General features: G+C 43.4%; 1 protein-coding gene across 1 annotated transcript in view; it reads left to right on the plus strand.

The window, feature by feature from the left end:
• The first annotated feature begins 518 nt into the window (after positions 1-518).
• Positions 519-21,933, plus strand: part of gpc1b (glypican 1b) — a 64,436-nt gene continuing 43,021 nt past the window's right edge. Inside the window, exon 1 of the mRNA XM_052087939.1 lies at positions 519-1,156. Within this exon, the coding sequence (XP_051943899.1) occupies positions 997-1,156 (160 nt within the window). The 5' untranslated portion in view covers positions 519-996. The remainder of the gene's footprint in view (positions 1,157-21,933) is intronic.

The raw sequence follows: 21,933 nt of genomic DNA on the forward strand, positions 1-21,933 counted from the left end.
TGATGCTGACACCACCTGAGGCGTCCAAATGCGACCTAACAGGAAAAGGCAGACCAATTAGAAGTGGATGACTCACACCTGCACACCTGATTGACCTTCGGACACGTACCAACACGTTGCAACGAAATAAACGGCAAACGGCAACAAAGCAAATTAAATGGAGATTTGAAACAACATATTCGACTGCAAGTCTGTTAGTTTAATGCAAACTCATAATATGAAAAAACACAGGCTAAAAAAAAATAGCATCTACATAAGAAATCGCGCAGTGACACTTGTAGACACACAATATAAAATTTCTCACAGACAGATATTCTTATACTCTGTGAAAAAACGACGAATATTACCGCAGCATACTGAGTCGCATACGGAATTTGTGAAACTCTGTGTCACTGCATTCGCACTTGGACCATTTAGAGTCGTCAATGCATTTAAAAAAAAATATGTTTTGATTTGATTTGATCCGCCCACGACCCACGATGCTGCTGCTTGTCTTGCCACAGCGCGTCAGAGCGTTTGAATCATTCCCACAGAGAGAAAAGCGTTAACTGTGCGCACTTCCCAGTTCAGATCAGACCCCCACGAAACGCCTCCTTTCCCTTCCTTCCCTCTCTCCCTGATTTTTTTTCTTCCCCCCAACCCTCCCGGTCCGTCCTAATTGCCGGTACAGACGTGTCGTGCATGAGGCTGCGCGAACACACGCGAAACATCGTCAAGCTCCACGCTGGACTATTTCTGACCTGATTGACTTATTTTATTCTACACCTCGTTGTGACTTTCCTCTTCCAAACAAAGTCTAAGAGTCGTTTTTAGTCCACGACGTGACACGGTTTTATCCATTTTTTTTTGGGACCGAACGTGCACAGCCACTTCAGGAGCGGGGAGATTATTGAACGCACCTTGAGACGACTGTCTTCATTTTATTTTTATTTTATTTTTTGCTGAATTGGATTTTTTTTTTTTTTTTGCACTTGACTGAGTTGACATTGTGCCGGGATGGATTCCTTCATCGTGGCAGCTCTGGTGCTGTGCTCCCTCACGGCCACAACCTGCGGGGACAAAGGCGGCAGCAAAGCCAGGAGTTGTTCGGATATAAGGCACTTTTATAGCGGCAAAGGTTTCTCCATGGACGGCATCCCCCAGTCCGAAATATCTGGTGAGTTGGAAGTGAACATTTCCGACAATTGCCTCGGTCCCTGAATGTACCACGTGCTGACGAGAATGATTTCGAAAAAGTGAAACAATAACAAACACACTCCGTCTACTTCAGTGTGTTTAAGTCTGGTTAGTCGGCAAAATTGCACCTGCAATTATTATAGCGACCCAGGCAATGTCATGTCAAATACACAAAATGAATCATAATACATAATTGAAATAATACTAGCTTTCGATCTATCTTGGTCTCTCTCAGTATGTATGTGAAATGTCACAATCTATTGCCGTTTTACTCACACATGTTGCATACTACTGATCTTTATTTTCATTTTAATTGCTGTCAACATACTTTCCATGCGTTGTGGTGATCTTACAATCATGTTCAATTCACGCGAAGGATTTATTTTGTTTGCTTGTGGCACTGTGGCGATGCAACGAAGCTTAACTCGAGTCATCACAGACACGTTAAGAGCCAGTTTTCTCGTTTGATAGCTCATCACAAATGCGTTTGACACTTAAACGCCATGCTTGGAAACAACCGTTCGCTTCATTGTGGACTCTGCGGTCGCACGCACGCAGCAGTCTGGTGACTGGGAATTGTTGCTGCTTATTATAAATGAGCAGGCGGTCACTTGAGTGTGAGCTGTGAGAGAACCGTGTTACTCGTCACTGTATCGTGCTTGGCAGATTACACGTGTGGCTCTTCTGGAATTCAGTGGATCGCGTTCACATGTATCACACGCATGCATGCAATTTGCATAGTTTGAGGTATGGCAGGTACAGTGGAGAACATGCACTGACAGGAAAGACAGCAGGCTCTGATGCTGCATGTGTCTGAGACTTTCTGATATTGTGGACTCCCCCCAAGCTCCATTGTACCCTGTAGGGTTAGTTATTTGAGTCTTTTTATAGGGTCGAAAAAATGTATTTGTGCTGTATGGTATGTTCACAAGCTGTCATTTGAAGGTATCACCTCCAGTGACAAGCCAATGAATAATGGATCATAAAACAACAATTCTCTTTGGACAGTCTGTAGGTTTGGCTGCTTTAAAGCACCCTGTTGTCAGCTGTGAGTGCACGCTCAGTATTGTCTTTCTTTTTTCTTTAAAAAAAAAACAGTCCGGGCCATGAAAAATGTTATTTCTAGGATATGATGCTTCAAAAAAAAAAAATGGTAGCCTGGCCGCAAATGGCCCCCCGGTGGTAGTTTGGACAACACCGGTGTCGTGGTTCAGGTGCCTGACTTCCACGTAAGCAGTGTGGGATCAGTTCCCACTCAGTGATGGTGTTCATGTGGGTCCAATTCCTCATTTTTGGGTTACTGTCCTCAAAAAAATATGACTTTTAGAATGAGGGAATTCCTTTGTGACCTTCGAAAACATACCCAGTGGAAGCCAGTAAGTACCACAGTCCAGTCTTGCTTTACAGGATTGTAAACTTTAAGAGTGTGAAGACTCTGCTGGGCTTGTAATTAAACTTTTCATGTCACCATACATCAAAAGGTGCAAAGGACCAAGCAGTAACCCGAGATTTTGAATTTAATGGCAAGACGGGTGAAATAATGAATGCTCATGCTCTCCAATCCCTGCCTTTGTTCCCTCAAATGTGTGTAATCCATAATGCATTAAAGAAAAACCTCCTTTCCTTAAGTCAATGATATGGAGCTCGACTCAAGTCCAGGTTAGATAGTTAAATGGCACAGGCAGAGGAAAAAAAAAAAGCTTTGACTATTTTCCTCCTTGTGTCTCCTTCTCTGGCCTGGAGGACATAAATAACCACTCTAGAGTGGCTCTTGTCTGGCATATTAAACACCTTGGTAAAAACATGAAAGCTTCACTTTATGCCTCCCAATTATGAGCCACCCGAATATTGAGGCTGATCCCTGACATTTGGCTCAGGATGTTCCCCGCTGTGACACCGGGGCTTGATCAGACTCATGTTTTGCCCAAGCTGTACTCAAGGTCACCCAGCTCGTGTGCGTCACCTCACTTCAGACTGCCACCCCACAAATAATATCCCTTTGCGGCACTGTAAAAAAAAAAAAAAAGCCATTAAAAGAAAAAAAAAGGCCTACTTATAGAAGGCACTTGATTCTACTGGGCTTTAAACGTATGCTGATGACTATGTGTGCACCATAAAGCTTCAACAGAATAATGAAATTGCGGTCAGGTCAATCAAATCATCTTTCCCCATTGAAACGAATGGAAATGACACTAATCCGTTCCATTTCATCAATGATGTTACTGTATCGTTAGGTCTCTGGTGTTCTCACCTGAATTCTGCGTGGGCAGCGTGGAATCTGTAGTGACTGTGTGGATGTGAATGGTTGTTCATCCCGATATGTGCCCTGTGAATGACTGGCGACCAGTTCAGGATATAGTCTGCCAACTGCCCGAAGTTAGCTTGGATAGGATCCAGTTTGTAACCCTTTGGCGATAAGAGGTTGAGATAGTGGATGGATCGATAGATAGAGTTAGTCTAAGTTGGGGGTCAATTAAAAGGAGAGTCTTTTTTTTTTAATGAGGTTGAGGTAAGAACAATAATAAAAAAAGAACAAAGTTAAAGTAAGGTTAAGATGAGGAAACACAGAGTTACTGGATTAACATTGCTGTGCCCTGTCAGATTGAACGTTTCTCACATTCCATTAAAAAAAAAAATATATATATATATATATATATATATATAAATAAAAAAATATAACAACACAAAACGTATCATTAATTGAATTCACAGAGGAAATGCTACATAGGTTATCGGTGGAGTAATGATCAATTTCAGTTAAATCATGATGTCGGAGCAAGCTTTAATGAAGCGAGGGAATAAATCTGTTACTTAGAAACAAAAGTCATTGTGGCTGAAAATGAATGAAATGTTCAATTTCTCAGTAGAGTGCAATTAGATGTGGACACGGCTCCCTTGCCGTTGTTTTCCGAAAGAAAAGGAAAAAGGATGATGATTGATTTTTCCTTCTCCCGCCTCGTCCTAGTGCATAATTACCATCGCCACAACTTATCTTTTCATTAGTGAGGAATGCTCCTCAAGTTAGATTCTCTTCTCTCCTGTGCACTTTAAATGAGATAAAAGAGTTGCAATCTTGATTGTTCGTTAAAACGACACCAACAACAACAACAACAACACAAAGTGCTGCCAGAGACATGTGCAGACAGAGCTGCTAACGTTTTGCTCCAGCGCGGGCATCCCTGTGCTGCATTTTTGTTGTTGTTGATTGCCGGTTGCCAGAGGCTGACAGTGTGCTGCTCTGTGCTCTGAAATGTCATCTGTAAGTGCTGTGCGAGATTGTTGCTCAGCACCCCTGCTCGGAGCTGCACACTGACTTCACTGTGGTAGAGAGAGGGAGAGACAGAGCGAGAGAGAGAGAGACAGAGACTTGCCGGTCGGCACGGTCGCCCACAGCGACGGGCTTGTTTTGAACTCTGCAGCGGCACCGATACGAGCCCAGAAATGTTTATTTAAACGCATCTCTAGCTGAAATCTCTCTCATCGTCAACGTTTGACAGAACCTAATGAGATAAGATGATGACTGATGCATGACTTTTGTCAATGTCATCACTGATTATATCTTAGGAATAGCATTTGCAATGTGACGTGCATCAAACATCTTTTTGCCCTTTATTGGAAAAAGAGCCATATTTGGGAACTGAAGAAGGAGCGGTAAATGGACCCAGATCAAAAGCAGGCAAAAAAAACATTAGCTTCTTAAAATAAACTTTTTAAACACATTGCAAATCCATTGCAATGCAGACAAAAAATGTATGGCGGCCCGGTGGTCCAGTGGTGAGCGCAAAACTGTTCTGAAATAGGCCATTCATTGAAGGTGCGCCTCATAATCCGAAGTGCCTTATAGTGCAGAAAATACGGTACAGTATATTAAAAACAAACTGCAAACTCACCACTAAGTTAGTCCATTTCTGCCCTAACAGTTTCTCCCAGGCCATAGAATCACACAAATACCCACAGCAATCAAAATCTACCATGTGCTGTCACGGCTGGTAAACGTGTCGGGACCCAGACAAAAAGAGACAAAGTCCCCAATCACATTTGTGGGGCTGAAGGTGTTGTCGTGCATTTCAGCTTCTGAACATCCCCAAGCCCATCAGGCAGGCAGTCGCAGACAAAGACTCCTTCGTATCAATTTCACTCTCAACTGAATAAAATGCGAGCAAAAAGAAGCCTTACTTAAACAGGTTCAATCTTGACATCCCATCATGATTTCCTTGAATTATTAATGAGTTGTTTTCACCTGGTAGTGTCCAGCAAAACTTTAACGTGAAAGGCACTCAGGAGACATACAAGCATGGCCAACTGTATAAATCATCTTTGCATCATTCTGCTTAAATGGTGATGAAAACAATCGCAACTCAGGGTTGCTCAAAATACAAAATTAATATAAAAATACGGTACTCTGAACATAAATGTACCGTATTTTCTGCACTATGAAACGCTTCGGAGTATAAGGCGCATCTTCAACGAATGGCCTATTTTAAAACTGTTTTCGTATACTGTATAGGACACACCGCATTATAAGTCAACAGTCAAGTCAACAGTATTTATAGAGCACTTTCAAAGTGTTGTACATGGAGCAATTTAACATGCACAATAAACCGTAAGACAAATCGGTAATAAAGGCGGTAGAAAGCACCAAACAGTAAAACCAAGAACAAAACTAAGTCATGCTGAGTCGAATGCCAAAGAATACAAGTGAGTTTGGAGGAGGGTTTTATAAGGCACAATCGTGGCTTGCGGTTGCGTTATGCATCCACTAGATGGAGCTACACTAAAAGGAATGCAAAACGGATTTCTTTATATTGCGCTTTCACAAACGCTCTCCAGAACATTTAAAATACTACATCCAAGAATTCTGAATATTGATCCTTAAATAAGGCGCATCAGATTATATGGTGCACTGTTGACTTTTGAGAAAATCGAATGCTTTTAGGTGCGCCTTATAGTCCGGAAAATATGGTACTTACACCAGTAAAACTGCCTATAGCCAGAGAAGCCCAACAAAACATGAATCAAATTCCAATTCCACACAAATGCAACACAGTCCATCCCATTCATAAACAATCTTGTCTGTTTCTCCAGCTTTATACTAAACCACGACACCGAATTCCATGTTGCCACATTGTGAGTGGAACTCATTACCAGACTTGCCGATAAGAGCGACAAAGCTTCATTAGCGACGGCGAGATCAACACTTGTTTGTATCCGAGTTGAAAGTCAATCTGTGCATCGCGTCTCTTGTTTGAGCTTGTTGACGTGTCTGCGTGACGGCTTTGTCAGCATGTGTGTGTCTACGCAGGCAAATTGGCCAGCGTAGACGATTGCTTTTTATCTTAATTGTCACATGATTGCACAAAGTTAACCACTGTAACATGCACACACACACACACACACACACACACACACATAAATCTCCAGTTTCATTGTTCTGTCTTTGGAATACGTGTTGCAACAAAGAAGAAATTAGTTTTGTAGGATTTTTGTATCATGTGAAAATCACTCAACTAAGCCTTAAATGTAAAAGTGTCTACGTGTGACCAAGCGGTCGGCAAGTCCCAGCTTTTCCCATGTACAATATAAATATAGAAAATAATCAAAAAGTTAAAGTGACTCATTTGTGGAAAGCAAAACTGTTGATGCAAGGTCTGCATGCATGATGATTTTACGCTAAAAATAAGCCCACAAAGGCTAAATCATAACCACATACAGTCCATGTCTCGGCCCTGTCTTTCGCCTCCAAATGCGCGCCACATGTTTGCTGTTCATTTGGCACGCTTCCACGCCACAGGAAATGTGCCATGTAGGCGTCGTTTGGCGTCCCTCTCAGCTCCTGCTCGTGTCCGCTAGACTGATGTCGAGAGGTTCAAACAGTGCACTGATCAAGGAAGTGCTGCGTATGCGCTGATAAGGGAGAGCATCTGCCAATGTTTTTAGGGGTTTTTTTTTTAGATTGCTGTGAATTATTATTCATGTGGCAATCACTGTTTTGAGTAGTGCTGTTGAGCTCGTCCTCCAAATAACTCCAAACAAGTCGAGGTTTTGTGGTGGATGTATAATCAGGGTATTTGTTAAAAACATAATTTAATTGAGTGGCCCGGTTAGCGCATCGACTTCACAGTGCAGATGTATTGGGTTCAATTCCGGCTCCGGTCTCCCCTTGTGGAGTTTGCATGTTCTCCACCCGGGCTTGCGTGGGTTTTCTCCGGGTATTCCGGTTTCCTCTCACATTCCAAAAAAACTTGCATGGAAGACTTTACTAGACACTGCTGGTTCATTTTTAGCTGGCTCAAAAGACGAAATGACAGAAGTCATTGGAAGTTAAGCGAAATCACAGGTGTCAAAGTTGAGGCCTGGGGGCCAGATCTGGCCCGCCACATCATTTTATGTGGCCCGTGAAAGCAAATCAAGCATATCGAGTTTGATAATGCTGAACCAAAATTTCAAATTGTCATATGGAATTCACAATAACAGTCACTATTCTTGACTTCTGATTATAAAACTAGTTATCCATTAATTCGTTGTGCACTGTGTATGTCATACTCGGAGGTGATTAAACATTGATATGGTTTCGCAAAATTCAGAATGGCCCTCCAAGGGAAACCGCAACTGCATTGTGGCCCGAGACAAAAATGAGCTTGACACCCCTGAGCTCTATCCACAACTCTGTCCAGTAGAACACTCGTCAAAACATGAGATCAGAATTTCTGCCATCCTCCTGAGAATCATATGGAAACCATCGACGCTTTGGTCAGGACTTAAAACTCCTAATGAGCTTCAGTGGGATTTGAACCTACGTCTCAATTTAGGCTAGCACACCGCTCAGCCTCAATTGACTGTGAGGTCGGCTTTTGTTTTACGACCCTAACGTGTGTGGGTGCGGCTCCCGCTGCTTACGGACCTGGTGCTGACCCAACATTCACCGCCCGACGCCGTGTTAAAACACAGTGTGACTTCTGCAGGCCGACACACCCCAAACAAACACACAGCTCTGCAGTTGTGCAGTGAACTTTCTGTTCATGTTGGTTCCTCGCACTGAGCAGGAATTTGCCACAATGACATCCGCGCAAGCAATTATAATGTTTGATGATTTTTTGCATCGTTAAATTAGTTTTTTTTTCATGAGGTGTTTGATCACAAGCCAAAACGTGTTTTATTTTCCATGATATTCAAGAAAGGAATCTTTCGTGCTTGGCGCACTGGCTTATGAATACATTCTTCCATCCATTTTCCAAATGTCCTCATTAGCGTAAGGCAGAGCCTCGCTCAGCTGACTTTGGGTGAGCGTGGGGCGGGGGGGGGGGGGGGACCCCAACTGGTCTCCGGCGCATGTGAGATCCAAAAGAGAGCATGGATTCAATTTTCCCTCGTTAAAGCCAAATGACTCTTTCCCAACTCCATCGGCTTCGTCACCGAGCAACCAAGCGCGTGAAGCAAATTCCTTTCGCTAATGCAAATCTTGACGCATGCAAGAACGTACAAAGAATGTACTTTCTTCTTGGCTTTGACGTCATGTATTAGTCAGTGTCGTTAAGCGGTCAGCAAGCGGTAGTTTTGCTCGTATAATTAGTCAACATGACGAAAAAAAAAGGCTTCAAGCTGAGTTGTGTATCTGAAGCAACCTCATAGCCTACGCCAGCTGGATGCTAACATACAATGGATATTAGCACTTAGCATATATGTTGCGGTAATGTTACCCTTTTGAACACAAACGGTGCCGCAACACTTATAGACAGACCGCATCAGGATACTTGCAGGCGTATCTTATTTATCCTTTGGGAAGAACGACTATCAGTACTCTCCTACTGAGCAAATGAGAGTGGAGCTTTGCCTACAGTTTTTGTATATGTAAAAAGAAAGTGCAAAAAATGCAGTCCAGATGCATGTCCTGAAGCACCTAAAAAGTACAATTTACATAAAATGTCCACGTTAAAAAAAAAAAAAAATCTGTTTCCGTTCTTCCCCGTGGGGAAAACAATTTGTAACCTGAGGAAATCTACAGTAACCTCTGTGCACACGCTGCGTTTCTCCCTGGCTCAGATCTATTTATTTGATAGGAAATATAATCAATGGATTGATATCGCCTGGTGTTTTATGTTGTGAGCCAAGCATAAAAAAACGAGAAACACATTTCACTGATTGCTCGGTGATATCATCTATTCCCGTCTCTTTATATTCACCATTCATCTCCTTTTTTCGCAAACTTTTATCCGTACCCTGAAGCGTGTCTCCGCCACAGGATGGCTACCCGATATCAGCAAGGTGGCATCTGATCGGTGAGCCGATCAGTGAAATGTGTTCGGTTCCTGATGTCTGGGCTCACACACCGCAGATTTAATAAAGATGAGACATCGCTGCTCACCTCTCCCCCCCCCCCCCCCGCCACCACCCCCCATCTATTTTTTTCCCCTTACACTTTGCTATTAAAGCATCCCATCGATATGTATAGTCTCACGGTAGGTGGAAGTAATTAGTTGTGTGTGTGTGAGGCCAGCGCAGCAGGTGGGTCAGGACTTGTGAATATGCTCTTTGTCTCTAGCTTGCACCCCCCCTCCCCCTCCCTGAGGTGTAAACATCAGCGTCCATAATCACTCTCAAAGCAGCTGCATGTTTCCAGTTGCAACGCTCACTCCCCACACTGTGAGGGCCCCCGCTGCTGACAGCTCCTTTAGGGCTTCCTCTCAGGAGCGACACCCCAGTACAGTTTGCCGAGCGCAGTCTGAGGGATCCGACAAGTCCGCCGCACCCGTCGTAAGTGAACGGACAGTGATGTGTTCACAGTGCACATTTATTACAAAGCTGCAACAAAAGTCCAGACTGACACTTGGACTTTTGTTGGGCGACCAAGAAAAATGAAATCAGTTCCGCGCATTGAAATGAATTGAAATTCTCTTTATGTCACGTGAGGAGCACGGTTCTGACCCAGAAGCAGACAGGAACATTCATTCATCTTCCGTACCGCCTGATCCTCACTAGGGTCGCGGGGGGTGCTGGAGCCCATCCCAGCCGTCTCCGGGCAGTAGGCGGGGGACACCCTGAATCGGTTGCCAGCCAATCGCAGGGCACACATAGACGAACAACCATCCACGCTCACACTCACACCTAGGGACAATTTAGAGCAGTGGTCACCAACATGGTGCCCGCGGGCACCAGGTAGCCCGTGAAGACCACTTGAGTAGCCCGCCAGTGCCTGGACATTGTGATTTGCTAGTAGAAATTATGATTTAAAAATGCAAACATTGGCAGTACTGTGAGACATTTCGAAACACGATCAAAGTCTGACAATTTAAATCATCAAGTATTAAAAATAACACATCCTCATATTATTGAAGATATTTTGGACAAATATGTTATTTCAGACGTGTATCAATTTGGTAGCCCTTCACACAATCGGTACACATGAAGTTGCTCTCACCCTCAAAAATGTTGGTGACACCTGATTTAGAGTGTTCAATCAGCCTGCCACGCATGTTTTTGGAATGTGGGAGGAAACCGGAGCACCCGGAGAAAACCCACGCAGGCCCGGGGAGAACATGCAAACTCCACACAGGGAGGCCGGAGCTGGAATCGAACCCGGTACCTCTGCACTGTGAAGCCGACGTGCTAACCACTGGACTACCGGGCCGCCTCAGACAGGAACACAGAAGTGGAAAAAAAAATAGAAGCCTTTATATGTGTCTATCGATCGATTTATCGATCTAGCTAGCGATCTAGCTAGCGATCTACCGAGCGATCTAGCTAGCGATCTAGCTATCTAGCTATCTAGCAAGTGAATCCCTGAAGTGGTTAGTTATCTCTCTGATTAGTGCAGGCTCACAATCTTGAGAAGTTTGAATCCCTTGATGGAATTAGCATTTTCTTCCCCCCCCCCAAGAACGACACCTTCTATGGGTGTGAAAGGTTTTGTTTACATGTGCCCGGCGTTTGTCTGGTGAGCAATCCAGGGTGTCATCTTGCCAACCGATAATGTTTTCTCACCGCCATGTGAAATGATTCATTTAACTTGTTTTCTCCTTCGCTCTTTCTCTTCTTATCCCTTTCCGTAGCCTCACTTGTATTTACTTTCGTGAGAAATTCTCTCAGCTCTGAACGTTTTTTTTTTTTCTATCTGACAGCTAATGTTTACGATATCGCATCATCAATTTCAATCAGGCATTTTAATTGCCTCCGAGATTAAAGATAACATATTTTGACAGGAATCTTTTATTTCATAAATGTATTCTTTTCTTGATCTTTCTGTGGGAATACATTTTTTTTCTCCCCCTTCCAAAGTCTCCCACACTTGCTTAGAATTTCTGTTGAATCCCCGAGTGTCGTTTTTATTGACTTGCTGGAAACCAAACAGACACTTAACCGCATTTTAGTGCACTTTCATCGTAATCCCTGAGCTCACCGTTTCCTCCCTGCATGAGTTCCGTCTCATGACTCAAGCGCTATTTGCAGTATTTTGGACGAGATGTCTTCCACTTTCCTTCGCTTGCCCACTCCCGTGCCAACTCGCTTCCGCTGCGCTGTCTTCAGCACATTTTCTTTTTGCCTAATTAGATCTGCTTTGATGCTGACATCATTTGTGTCTGCTTCACAAAAAAATCCCGGTGGTGGTTTGCTTCTTGGGCTTGACCAACGCGGTTCGTTGGACCTAGGAAGTAAAATGATGGAAGAGTGGGCACGAGGGGAGCATTGTGAAGGTCTTGGAAGACGAGTAACTCTTAGACAAACTTATAATTTCATGCAATTACTGTCAATGTCATCCTGTTTGGTAAAAGATGTGCTTTCGTTACCCAAATGGCTTTTTCTTTCTTTTCCGCCCACTTTATTTTTTTCTCACTCATAGTAGGTCTCCTCTGGTCCATTGCGGTCATCATCTCGTTTCCGCTGATTCACCAAAAATGACAAATAAATGCGTTATAAATGAAATTTTTTCTAACTATTGGCCGTTTTTGCATAACTCCATCCATCCATCCATTTTCCGATCCGCTTTATCCTCACAAGGGTCGCGGGGGGTGCTGGAACCTATCCCAGCCGTCTTCGGGCAGTAGGCGGAGGACACCCTGAACCGGTTGCCAGCCAATCGCAGGGCACACATAGACGAACAACCATCCACGCTCACACTCGCACCGAGGGACCATTTAGAGTGTTCAATCAGCCTGCCATGCATGTTTTTGGAATGTGGGAGGAAACCGGAGTACCCGGAGAAAACCCACGCGGATGCGAAACAAAGTGTTTGGGAATTTGAAAGCCCGTGTTTCACCATTCTGGACATTCCGGCGGGCCGGACAATTTGTACCTGACAATTTGGTGACAGAAAATCCATTAGTCATTCGACCAGATAGAAGCAGGTCTAAGTCGTGGCGCAGGTTGTGTACGCATTGCATTATTATTATTTTTTTATACAATCACCATCATCATCCTGAACGATACTTATCCTCCTGACTCGCCACCCTTCCACTATGGCAGCGTCCTTGTGCCCGGCGTGTCCCTTAAGGCCTTATTCTCAATATGAAATGACACAGAAAAATAAGCCAATTCCCCACCGGCGCAACTTCATTTTTCATCTCGGACGGATTTTGAGCTCCGTGGACGTGTCATACTGTAACGACATTATACCGAGCTGAAGTGATATTAAAAGGTTCCCGGACGCACAGTCAATTCCCTTGTGTAGCGACTGTATTTTACAAGCCGAAACTGGTGTTACAAGTAGTTCCGTCTTTAATATGCACACCCTACATCCGCCCGCAGGGGCGATGGCAAGTGCTGAGCTAATGAACTCGAAATGACAGTGACTTATTTAGATCCCGCCCCTCCACCCCCTTCGCTCAGTCAGAAGGGAGGACAACTTCCACCACAACGCTCAGTTTCATTTGTCTCGGCGTGCCAGCGTTTGCTTCTTCCCTAATTTCCCCATCTTCCTCCCCAGCGCAGTCCTCCTCTCTCATAAATATTTGACATCTTCCAAATGAACTCCCTCAACTTGAGCTTAGCGCACGGCTGCTCGCTTTGCGCGCTTTTTAATGGGTTTGCTTTGCCCGTTAGACCGTGTGGACATTTATATACACATGCCTGCTTGCGCATTGTTTGTTTTTTTTTCTTGTCTCTCTTTTGATCAAGAGGCTAATGGTAAAAGCCCATTTTGCGATATCTCTAAGTTTCCCGTATTGATGTGCGTGTTCACCTTTCACCTCACGACTTTAATGCAGTGATTTTTGCCTGTGGTATCATCTGCTCTGTGTGAGAGTGTGCTTCTCTTGGCCCCAGCATGTGGTTTTAACTAAAAGCCTTGGGTGTAAATCTTTCATTGGTTTTGCGATCTTCCAGCTGCTTAAAAGAAAGAAGAAGAAAAAAAAGGGAGATGGCACAAGGTTGATAAAACTGTTATTTTAATTATGAGTCAGTTTGTGGTGAAAGGATTAAAAAAAAAATCAAAACACCAACTCAAGGAAAAACATCCATTTCATATAATATTTACAGTTAAAGTATTGTCCAGTGGTTAGCATGTCGGCTTCACAGTGCAGAGGTACCGGGTTCGATTCCAGCTCTGGCCTCCCCGTGTGGAGTTTGCATGTTCTCCCCGGGCCTGCGTGGGTTTTCTCCGGGTGCTCCGGTTTCCTCCCACATTCCAAAAACATGCATGGCAGGCTGATTGAACACTCTAAAAATTGTCCCTAGGTGTGAGTGTGAGCGTGGATGGTTGTTCGTCTGCGATTGGCTGGCAACCGATTCAGGGTGTCCCCCGCCTACTGCCCGGAGACAGCTGGGATAGGCTCCAGCACCCCCGGCGACCCTAGTGAGGATCAAGCGGTTTGGAAGATGAATGAATGAATGTATTTATTTCAATTTATTTATTTTATTTTTTTTACAGATTTGCAGTTGCAGTTATAGATTTGAAACCTATTGATTTTCTCCGGTGCGTGTTTTCATCTCGCGCGCACGTCTGTCAATATCGACAGTGTTGGAGTGCACGGCTTCCTGCTGTGGTTTGTGTCTTCTTAGTGGCTTCGGTACCCTGCTAACGCCATCACATTCTTCCCTTGAGGTCTGTTTCATTGCTCAGTCAAAAGTTGACTCCCAACTGGAGATGCGCAGTGATGGATGAAATGCTCCCACTAAAATGTGGTTTCCGGTGTTTCCCCCCTGCGTGCTCGTGATTTTGGCAGCTTGCGGATTCTTCTAGCTATTGCTTTTCATAAAGTCAAATACACTGCGTTTGCGCTATTTTGTGGCAGTTGGCACCGAGGAACTCTGTTGACGTGAATTGAGGAGCTTTAAGAAATGTTTTTCCGCCAGCCCGTGACATCCGGGTGCGAGGGGAACTACCTTGACGTGAGTTGAGGAGCTCCATTTGGACACAAGCCGTGATGGTGCGATGTTGTTGGGATGTTCTCAATTTCTCAAGTTTTACTGTGTTTGTTCCCCATCCAACTGCCTTTTTAAAAAAAATATTTAATGCTCTTCAAGTTGAAAGCATATTTTTCTCAAATTCATATCCCGGCTCGATTCGTCAGCTTTAAGCTCCCTCTTTCCTCGTAAGCTTTCTTCAGCTTCCTTGCCAGCCTCACCTCATCTCTGCTGGCTTTGTGTCCTTGATGAAGCACAGCTGCTCATTTTTTTTTTTTTGTGTGTTTTGTTTTCAGACAGTCGGGATAAATGGTCTGTGCGCCTTTCACAGTGCTGATGTGGAAGGATGGATGGCGAGAAGTTTTACTCATGCATTTAGACGCTTCGCTAGTTGTACTCTGTCTCTATCGCTCCGTGTTTAGGCTCCGGCTTCTCAACCGGTACATAAATGAATGTTTATGGATGTGGTTATGCCACTAATTGTGCTGCTTGGATTCAAATCACTCTCTGCTAACAGCCTGATTTCACATTCATTAGTGTTTGTCCTCATTAGGTTGCCAGTAGCTGGGGGGGTAAAAAAAAAAACTAAAGTTGTCATGTCACGGAGTAGTTGGGTTTGTACCATAATAATCACATTTTAACATTTTACTGTTCCAGTTTTGGGCGGCCCGGTAGTCCAGTGGTTAGCACGTCGGCTTCACAGTGCAGAGGTACCGGGTTCGATTCCAGCTCCGGCCTCCCTGTGTGGAGTTTGCATGTTCTCCCCGGGCCTGCGTGGGTTTTCTCCGGGTGCTCCGGTTTCCTCCCACATTCCAAAAACATGTGTGGCAGGCTGATTGAACGCTCTAAATAGTCCCTAGGTGTGAGCGTGAGTGTGAATGGTTGTTCGTTTCTGTGTGCCCTGCGATTGGCTGGCAACCGATTCAGGGTGTCCCCCGCCTACTGCCCGGAGACGGCTGGGATAGGCTCCGGCACCCCCCGCGACCCTAGTGAGGATCAAGCGGTTAGGAAGATGAATGAATGAATGAATATATTATAGATCAATAAAATCGCAACCCTCCCCCCACACTAATCACTGTTTGTGTAACCCTAATCTAAGGATTACCAATCAATCAAATATAATGCATGTTGCATTATATCGATGTGTTGAGATGTGCAGTATATACATATTGTTAAAATCCCCCAAACTGAGCTTTAATATCTCAGTAAAGGCATCGCAATCCCATTACAATGTGCATGCGTGGCACCGAGAATTTGTGCTTGAAATATCAAGTCGAATGAATGAATGAATGAATGTTCCAGTTTTGTCCCTAATTGTGCTCTAGCTGTGTCCTTGGCAACTGTTTTGTACTGCTTTTGTTTGAGTCACCTCAACTTCATATCTTAAGTTTAGGATGCAATTGCAAGAGAGCTGACGTTCTTTTCGGCCCGCTGTTTGGAACCGCGCATTGTACTGGTCCCGTTGTGTTTATGTGTGTTTGTATGCGTGTGGCTTGTTGGACAAGTGCACTCGACAAATCGGACATTCTTTCTTAGTGCGGATGGATGGCTTGCAGGAAAGCGCAGACAGCCACCAAGGTCAAGCATAAGTGATACAGACCTTGCTGCATTTGTTTTTTTTTTTTCCCATCTTTTTTATTTTGTGAGCAGCCTACTTCGTGATGATTCATGATTCATTGTGATTCTTAGGAGTAGATAGTTTTGAGCCACCCGGAACTTTTTCTGGGAAGTCAACTCCGAAATAATTTGCAATGCGGTTATCCAACTTAGACTTGATAAAGTCGTGAATATCAGTTTCAAAATGCTGTTGTGCAAAAAAGCGGGTTTCTATAGCTGACACAAGGTGGCAAAGGGCGTCATTTTTTCGAAATGAAGCTCCTCATTTGACCTCAACATAGTTTGCTGTCACCAAGATAGTGGCAAGGCTCAACTTTTGTCTAGTTGTAGTGCCTCAACACACTTTAACATAGTTCCTTGGTAAATAGATGACTTTTTTTTTTAGGCAGCAAGAGATGATGGATTTTAATTAAATCCAGGAATTGTAAATCTGTGACTGTTGGAAAAACAATAAATCTAGTGGTGGCTTTGGACTTTTTACTCAGTACTGTATAAAGTGGTGACATTTGAGCATCCATAAGTAATTACATGTTCAGGCTTATACACCAGAGTGCACTGACAACATGACACAGCGCTATGTATGCATTTTGAATTCTATTTATAGTATTGTGTGCGCGTTTGTGCTGTTTTGGTCTTCCCTCTATAGAATAGCATGGAATGGATTATAAATGTAACCTGGAAGAACATTCGCCACTCTGGCAGAAAAGCACTTGAGTTGCTGTGATGAAGAACATTCACTTGTCAGGTTGCAATCTCTCCCTGCATGGAGCGTTCGCTATTGTTACCTTTTTACAAAAAAGCACTTTACTGTCTCTCCAATGGGGGCAGGGATGGTTATTGTGTTTGGCGGCTCAGCAGCTCTTCTGCGGCTAAATGACATACTGCGGTCGTTCCAAGTGGGCCCGCTTGTCCTGAGCTCCCCGATGTTTTGCAAATAGCCCACCTCCCTCTTGAGAAGACAGTGGCTAATGCACAATTGCACTGCTATAAATACCCCGCTGAACATGCTCGCAGCGGTAGTGTTATATGTGATTATTATTTTATTGCCACCGACTGTGAGAAGGGCTTTTGTGGTCCACGGATGTCCGTCACCTAACTGGAGCAGGGTGAGAGGAAAAAAAAACTAAACATTTGCATCTCAAATCCGCCCTCCGTTGTGAAATGAATGAGATTGACATTCATCATTTGTTAAAAAAAAATAAAAAATAATAATTAGATGGAATGTAAACAGTTTAGGAATCATGATTCAATGCTACATCCAATTCATGTGTGGCACTTTTTGTGGTGGACCCACTTTGGATACCAGGAGTCTGAATTGTATAATACAGTCACGCGGACACAAACGAAGAACATAGTTCGCCTACTACTATACTACAACTACGTGAGTTGCTGTAATATTCGTTTATTTATTTTTAATTTTTTTTAATGAGGATAAACAGTATTGTTATATTATCTGTCTAAAGTACATTTGCTTAAATATTAAGCTAGCGGCCCAACAAAGTAGATTTCACGTTTTAAATCACAATGTGTAATTTTCTTTGTTGTGAAAGTTTAATTTTACACTCACCTTCAAATGGAAGTGTCATGAAACGGCTTGAAAACCCTTTTTGATGAAATATTCAGTATCTGTAAAATGGCTACTACCAATGCTAATGCTAGCATGTCGATAAATATTAAATTGTGTTTTCTTGTTTTACATACCGAATGTATAAAATCAGCTGGGATAGGCTCCAGCACGAACGCGACCCCCCTGTGGATAAACAGATTTCGAAAGTGGCTGGATGGATGAATGGAATCAAACGGCCTGAAACCATCTTTTGTTGAAATGTTCACTTTGCCAAGCTGCTGCTGAAAAGTTGTGAAGTGAGTTGAATTAAAATGACTGTGGCACATATATCTTAAATCTTGTTAAAAAAGTTAGGTCACTCGTTTCTAATGGCGCCACTGTAATTAAAATTTTGTGAGACGGGTGGTCGTTTGATTCATTCTTTGTATTAAATGGATTGGCTGCCTGCACAGCAATCCTCTTGCATGCCCATCCATCAACATTCACTCGCAGCTATTTTGATTGACTTTTTCCATGAGTACCTACGAAGAATATACAGCTACCGTCTTCCAATGGTGGTCCATGTGAATGGGACGTTGAAGGTACTCTGCAGGAAGTCGGACACGTCAACCCATCTCCAGCCCAGAAAACCAATCTAGCAACATACTCGGTGGGTGTGTCCTCCCTCAACAGCTTGAATGCACATGCAAAGTGAAATTGTGTTTTTCACTTGGCAGCATAGTACAGTAGGTTTTTATTTTATTTATTCCGCAAGACTAGATGTTACAAAAGGTCACCGCTGTGCTTCTGTGTGTCCTTCTGGAGATTGTTTTTTTTTTTAGAATCGTAATGTTTTGTTAAACAACATGAAGGACTTCTTTTTTTTTTTTTTTTTTTAATTATGAGCAAGTCTACCCTTGTAGTTCACAAAGCCTGCGGCACTTGTAAAGGCCTCAGTCACACACACACACGGTAATTTTGAGGATGCACACAGTTTCCCGGGTTAACTGGCGAACCATCCCCGCAGTGATTACTTTCAGTCGGTAAGCAAAGCGAAGATGCTGCCTCGAGACACGCGCCATAATAAGACTCTGAAAAAATAAAAATCCTGTCCCTTGAGTGAGGGGGCTTTTTCTTCCATTCACCTTAGGATTGTATTTTATTTTTTTTTTCCTGGGCGTATTTTTGAAGTAGTGATTCTCAAAGGGGGGGACAGAGGCTATAACTCCTGGCTGCCTCCGCTACCTCCTCCTCTGTTTCCCCCTATTTCTAGCCCAAAGCAGACTTTGATGTTGCTCTCTGACGTTGCGCTGTTCTGCGGCAAAAAACACCCAAGCTCGACTCCCCCCACCCCTCACAGTCCCCCTCTTGGTGCCATAGTTATTTTTCTTTTCTTCTCCGTCATTTGCTCTGTGAATCAAAACATGTCTGGTGATTTTTCAGAAATTTGTTTGATTAGATTCTCTTTTCACTCAATATTGTTTTCTTAGGGATGGGATGTTCTGAATATACCGAACCGAGGTTTCCATGGCAATGCCGGATTGAACAAATATTGTCGGCGTCTTTAGTGTAGTGCTTTATAGATGTCGCTCAACTCCAAATAATTGACATCGTGCGAGACAACAAACTACTTGAATCTGAGTTGACTGACAGTGTGGGAAATACAAGCAGCTAAATTTACCAGTGGCCCTGAAAAAAAACAAACTCCCCGCGTTAGTCTGAAAATGAAAGACTCAACTTTACTCATTTATCTTCCCCTTTTGTATTTTTCCCCATGACGTCTCTTAATTGAGTTAAAAATTGACGAAAATGAGTGCAAACATTTCAGCAGGACAGCCGTAACCTGCAGCGATAAATTGGGCTAAGGCCATCTGTTATTAGCCACCCCCCCAAAAAAAAACAAAAAACAAAAAACAGAATACTTGCACAAACAACATCCCCAATGATTACAAGCAGAAAAAAGAAATCCTCACTATCGCCCATGTTTTTTTTTTTTTTACAGGCTGTTACTGTGGAAACACTGCATTCTACTGCTATACTCATGTGAAAAGATATCGAGGTGTAATGTAGGTTAGTTTTTGCTCCTGAGAAGCTCAATCTAATATTAGTTATTTCATGTCATATATAGTAACCATGAACTGTAAGCATCTTTTTTGTTTTGGTAGGGAGTGAGGGGGGGGGGGGGTCAGTTGCTACAGATAATTAACAGAAGCCCATCAGAGCAGTCGGATAATTGGGGGAAAATGTTGTTGTCGGAAAATGTTGTTGTCGTGGTCCCCAAATTACACTTTCATCATTAATAACAGGGCAAAAATGGCTAATTTGAGAATGAGAGCAAAATCCGTACACTTATATGTGGATGCCATCTTTAATTGAAAACGCATTCACTATTTTCGAGGGATAGGGACCAAGCCCTGCTGGGAAAAGTGAACAAACATGAGTAATGACAACCCCACCGAAAATGTTTAGACAGTAATTGCCCATATAAAGAGTACAAACCATTAATACGCCACAAAATATGACATCAAAACAGTTTAATGCATTTTACATTAGCCTTAAAAATAAATTAGATACAGATGGAACAAAGACTCTCTTGTCATTTCTGCTCCAACCTACTTGGAGAGAGTTTTGTACAATATTTATCAAAAGATTTTAGAGATGAGTTAGATATTGGCAAAGTATTTCAAAACTGTCACATTTTCAGATCCACAGAATATCTCCAGTTGAAAGCTTTGTGCACACAAAGGCTCCAAAACTAGTATAAACACAGCACACCTGTTGCACACACGCAGCAGGGCGCACGTCTGAGATAAAAGTGGACCCCCGCCCTTCGTCTTCTAATGTCAATCTGTGAAAACAACCGCAAGTTGTGACGGTGTTCTTCTTTTTCTCCATCTAGCCACGAAGTAGGGCATGATCGAACCCGCCCGATTTGTCTTGACGACATGCTCGTTGATAGATCTGAAGTTAATTAACAGTTCTTTTTGTTTGATGACTGGTGCTGGTGAGCGTGTTTGGGTGTGGGTGCACATTTGGGGAAGAGGGGCCGCACAATGATGGGCTTTGTCAGGCTACATGATGTCAGAGGAGCGGTGGCCTTGAGTCACGTATTCAGGTCCAACAATCTTCCATATCATTTTTTATAACTCCTCCACACAGCTGGCTGAGGGTTGGGGGCGGTGGGCAGGTGCCGGCAAATTAGCTTTGCTGGCTGGGGAAGGTACGGTAGTGTTTAATTATACTGGCTGATATTGCGGCGGCACTGTGGAGATGCACTTTAATAGGACTTTGGCGTCAAATGTCGTCACACTCTTGGCAAAAACATTCTGAATGAACTGAGTGGATGACGAGAGGGATCCACTGGCAATTCCAGGGAGCTTCCGCCAAAATAAATAGAGAGATGATTTATCGCACTTATTGTAGCTTGTTGCCAGGCTTCCTTCCTCTTTTGGAATTACTTTCCAATTGGATAGCAGACTCAATCACCATATGTCAAGGACTTTTTTCTTCCCCTTTCTTTCTATGTATTGCCATCTGCTGACTCTCTGCATCGCCGCTTAAATATTTCTGTTCACTAAATCTGTTTACCGTTAGACGTGATTCCCAACCGCCATACCGCAGCAACGAAATGTGTTGAAAAGTATTCTTCATTGACTTTAAATAAGTTATAGTTTTTCATCGAGCTAGCTAGCTAGCTAGCTAGCTATACGAGAAATACGAGTTAGCTAGCTGGCTAGCGAGAAATACGAGTTAGCTGGCTAGCGAGAAATACGAGTTAGCTAGCTAGCTAGCTGGCTAGCGAGAAATAGGAGTTAACTAGCTAGCATTTCTCTAGCTAGCTACGCATTGTAAATGGTCCTACCTGTCACTCTAAATTTCCAGTGTAGATCGATGAAAAACTATATATGCTAGCTAGCTAGCTGGCAAAAAATACTTCAAAGAGACATTTGATGACACCTTTGACCTGTTAAAAAACTGTGGAAATGAATCATTTACATGACACTGTCACTTGTGTAATTCCATATGGCAAAATGCTGCCTTCAATGTCTCATCATACTCTGTGTGCGTCTGCCCCCGCCCAGCCTCACCGTCTTCCTTGTTATCCGTGGACCCTTTTAGTCAGAGCCAGTGGCCCGTCCGTCTCCCTGTGGCCTCCCATTAACGTTCCCTCGCTGCTTCTCTCAGGCCTTAACTCCCCTCAGAGAGGAGAAACCATTGAGGCTTTCAGTCCAAGCCAGCATTTTCTAATGACTCTTGCC

Source organism: Hippocampus zosterae, chromosome 15 (genome assembly GCF_025434085.1).
Source record: "Hippocampus zosterae strain Florida chromosome 15, ASM2543408v3, whole genome shotgun sequence".
Lineage (NCBI taxonomy): Eukaryota > Metazoa > Chordata > Actinopteri > Syngnathiformes > Syngnathidae > Hippocampus > Hippocampus zosterae.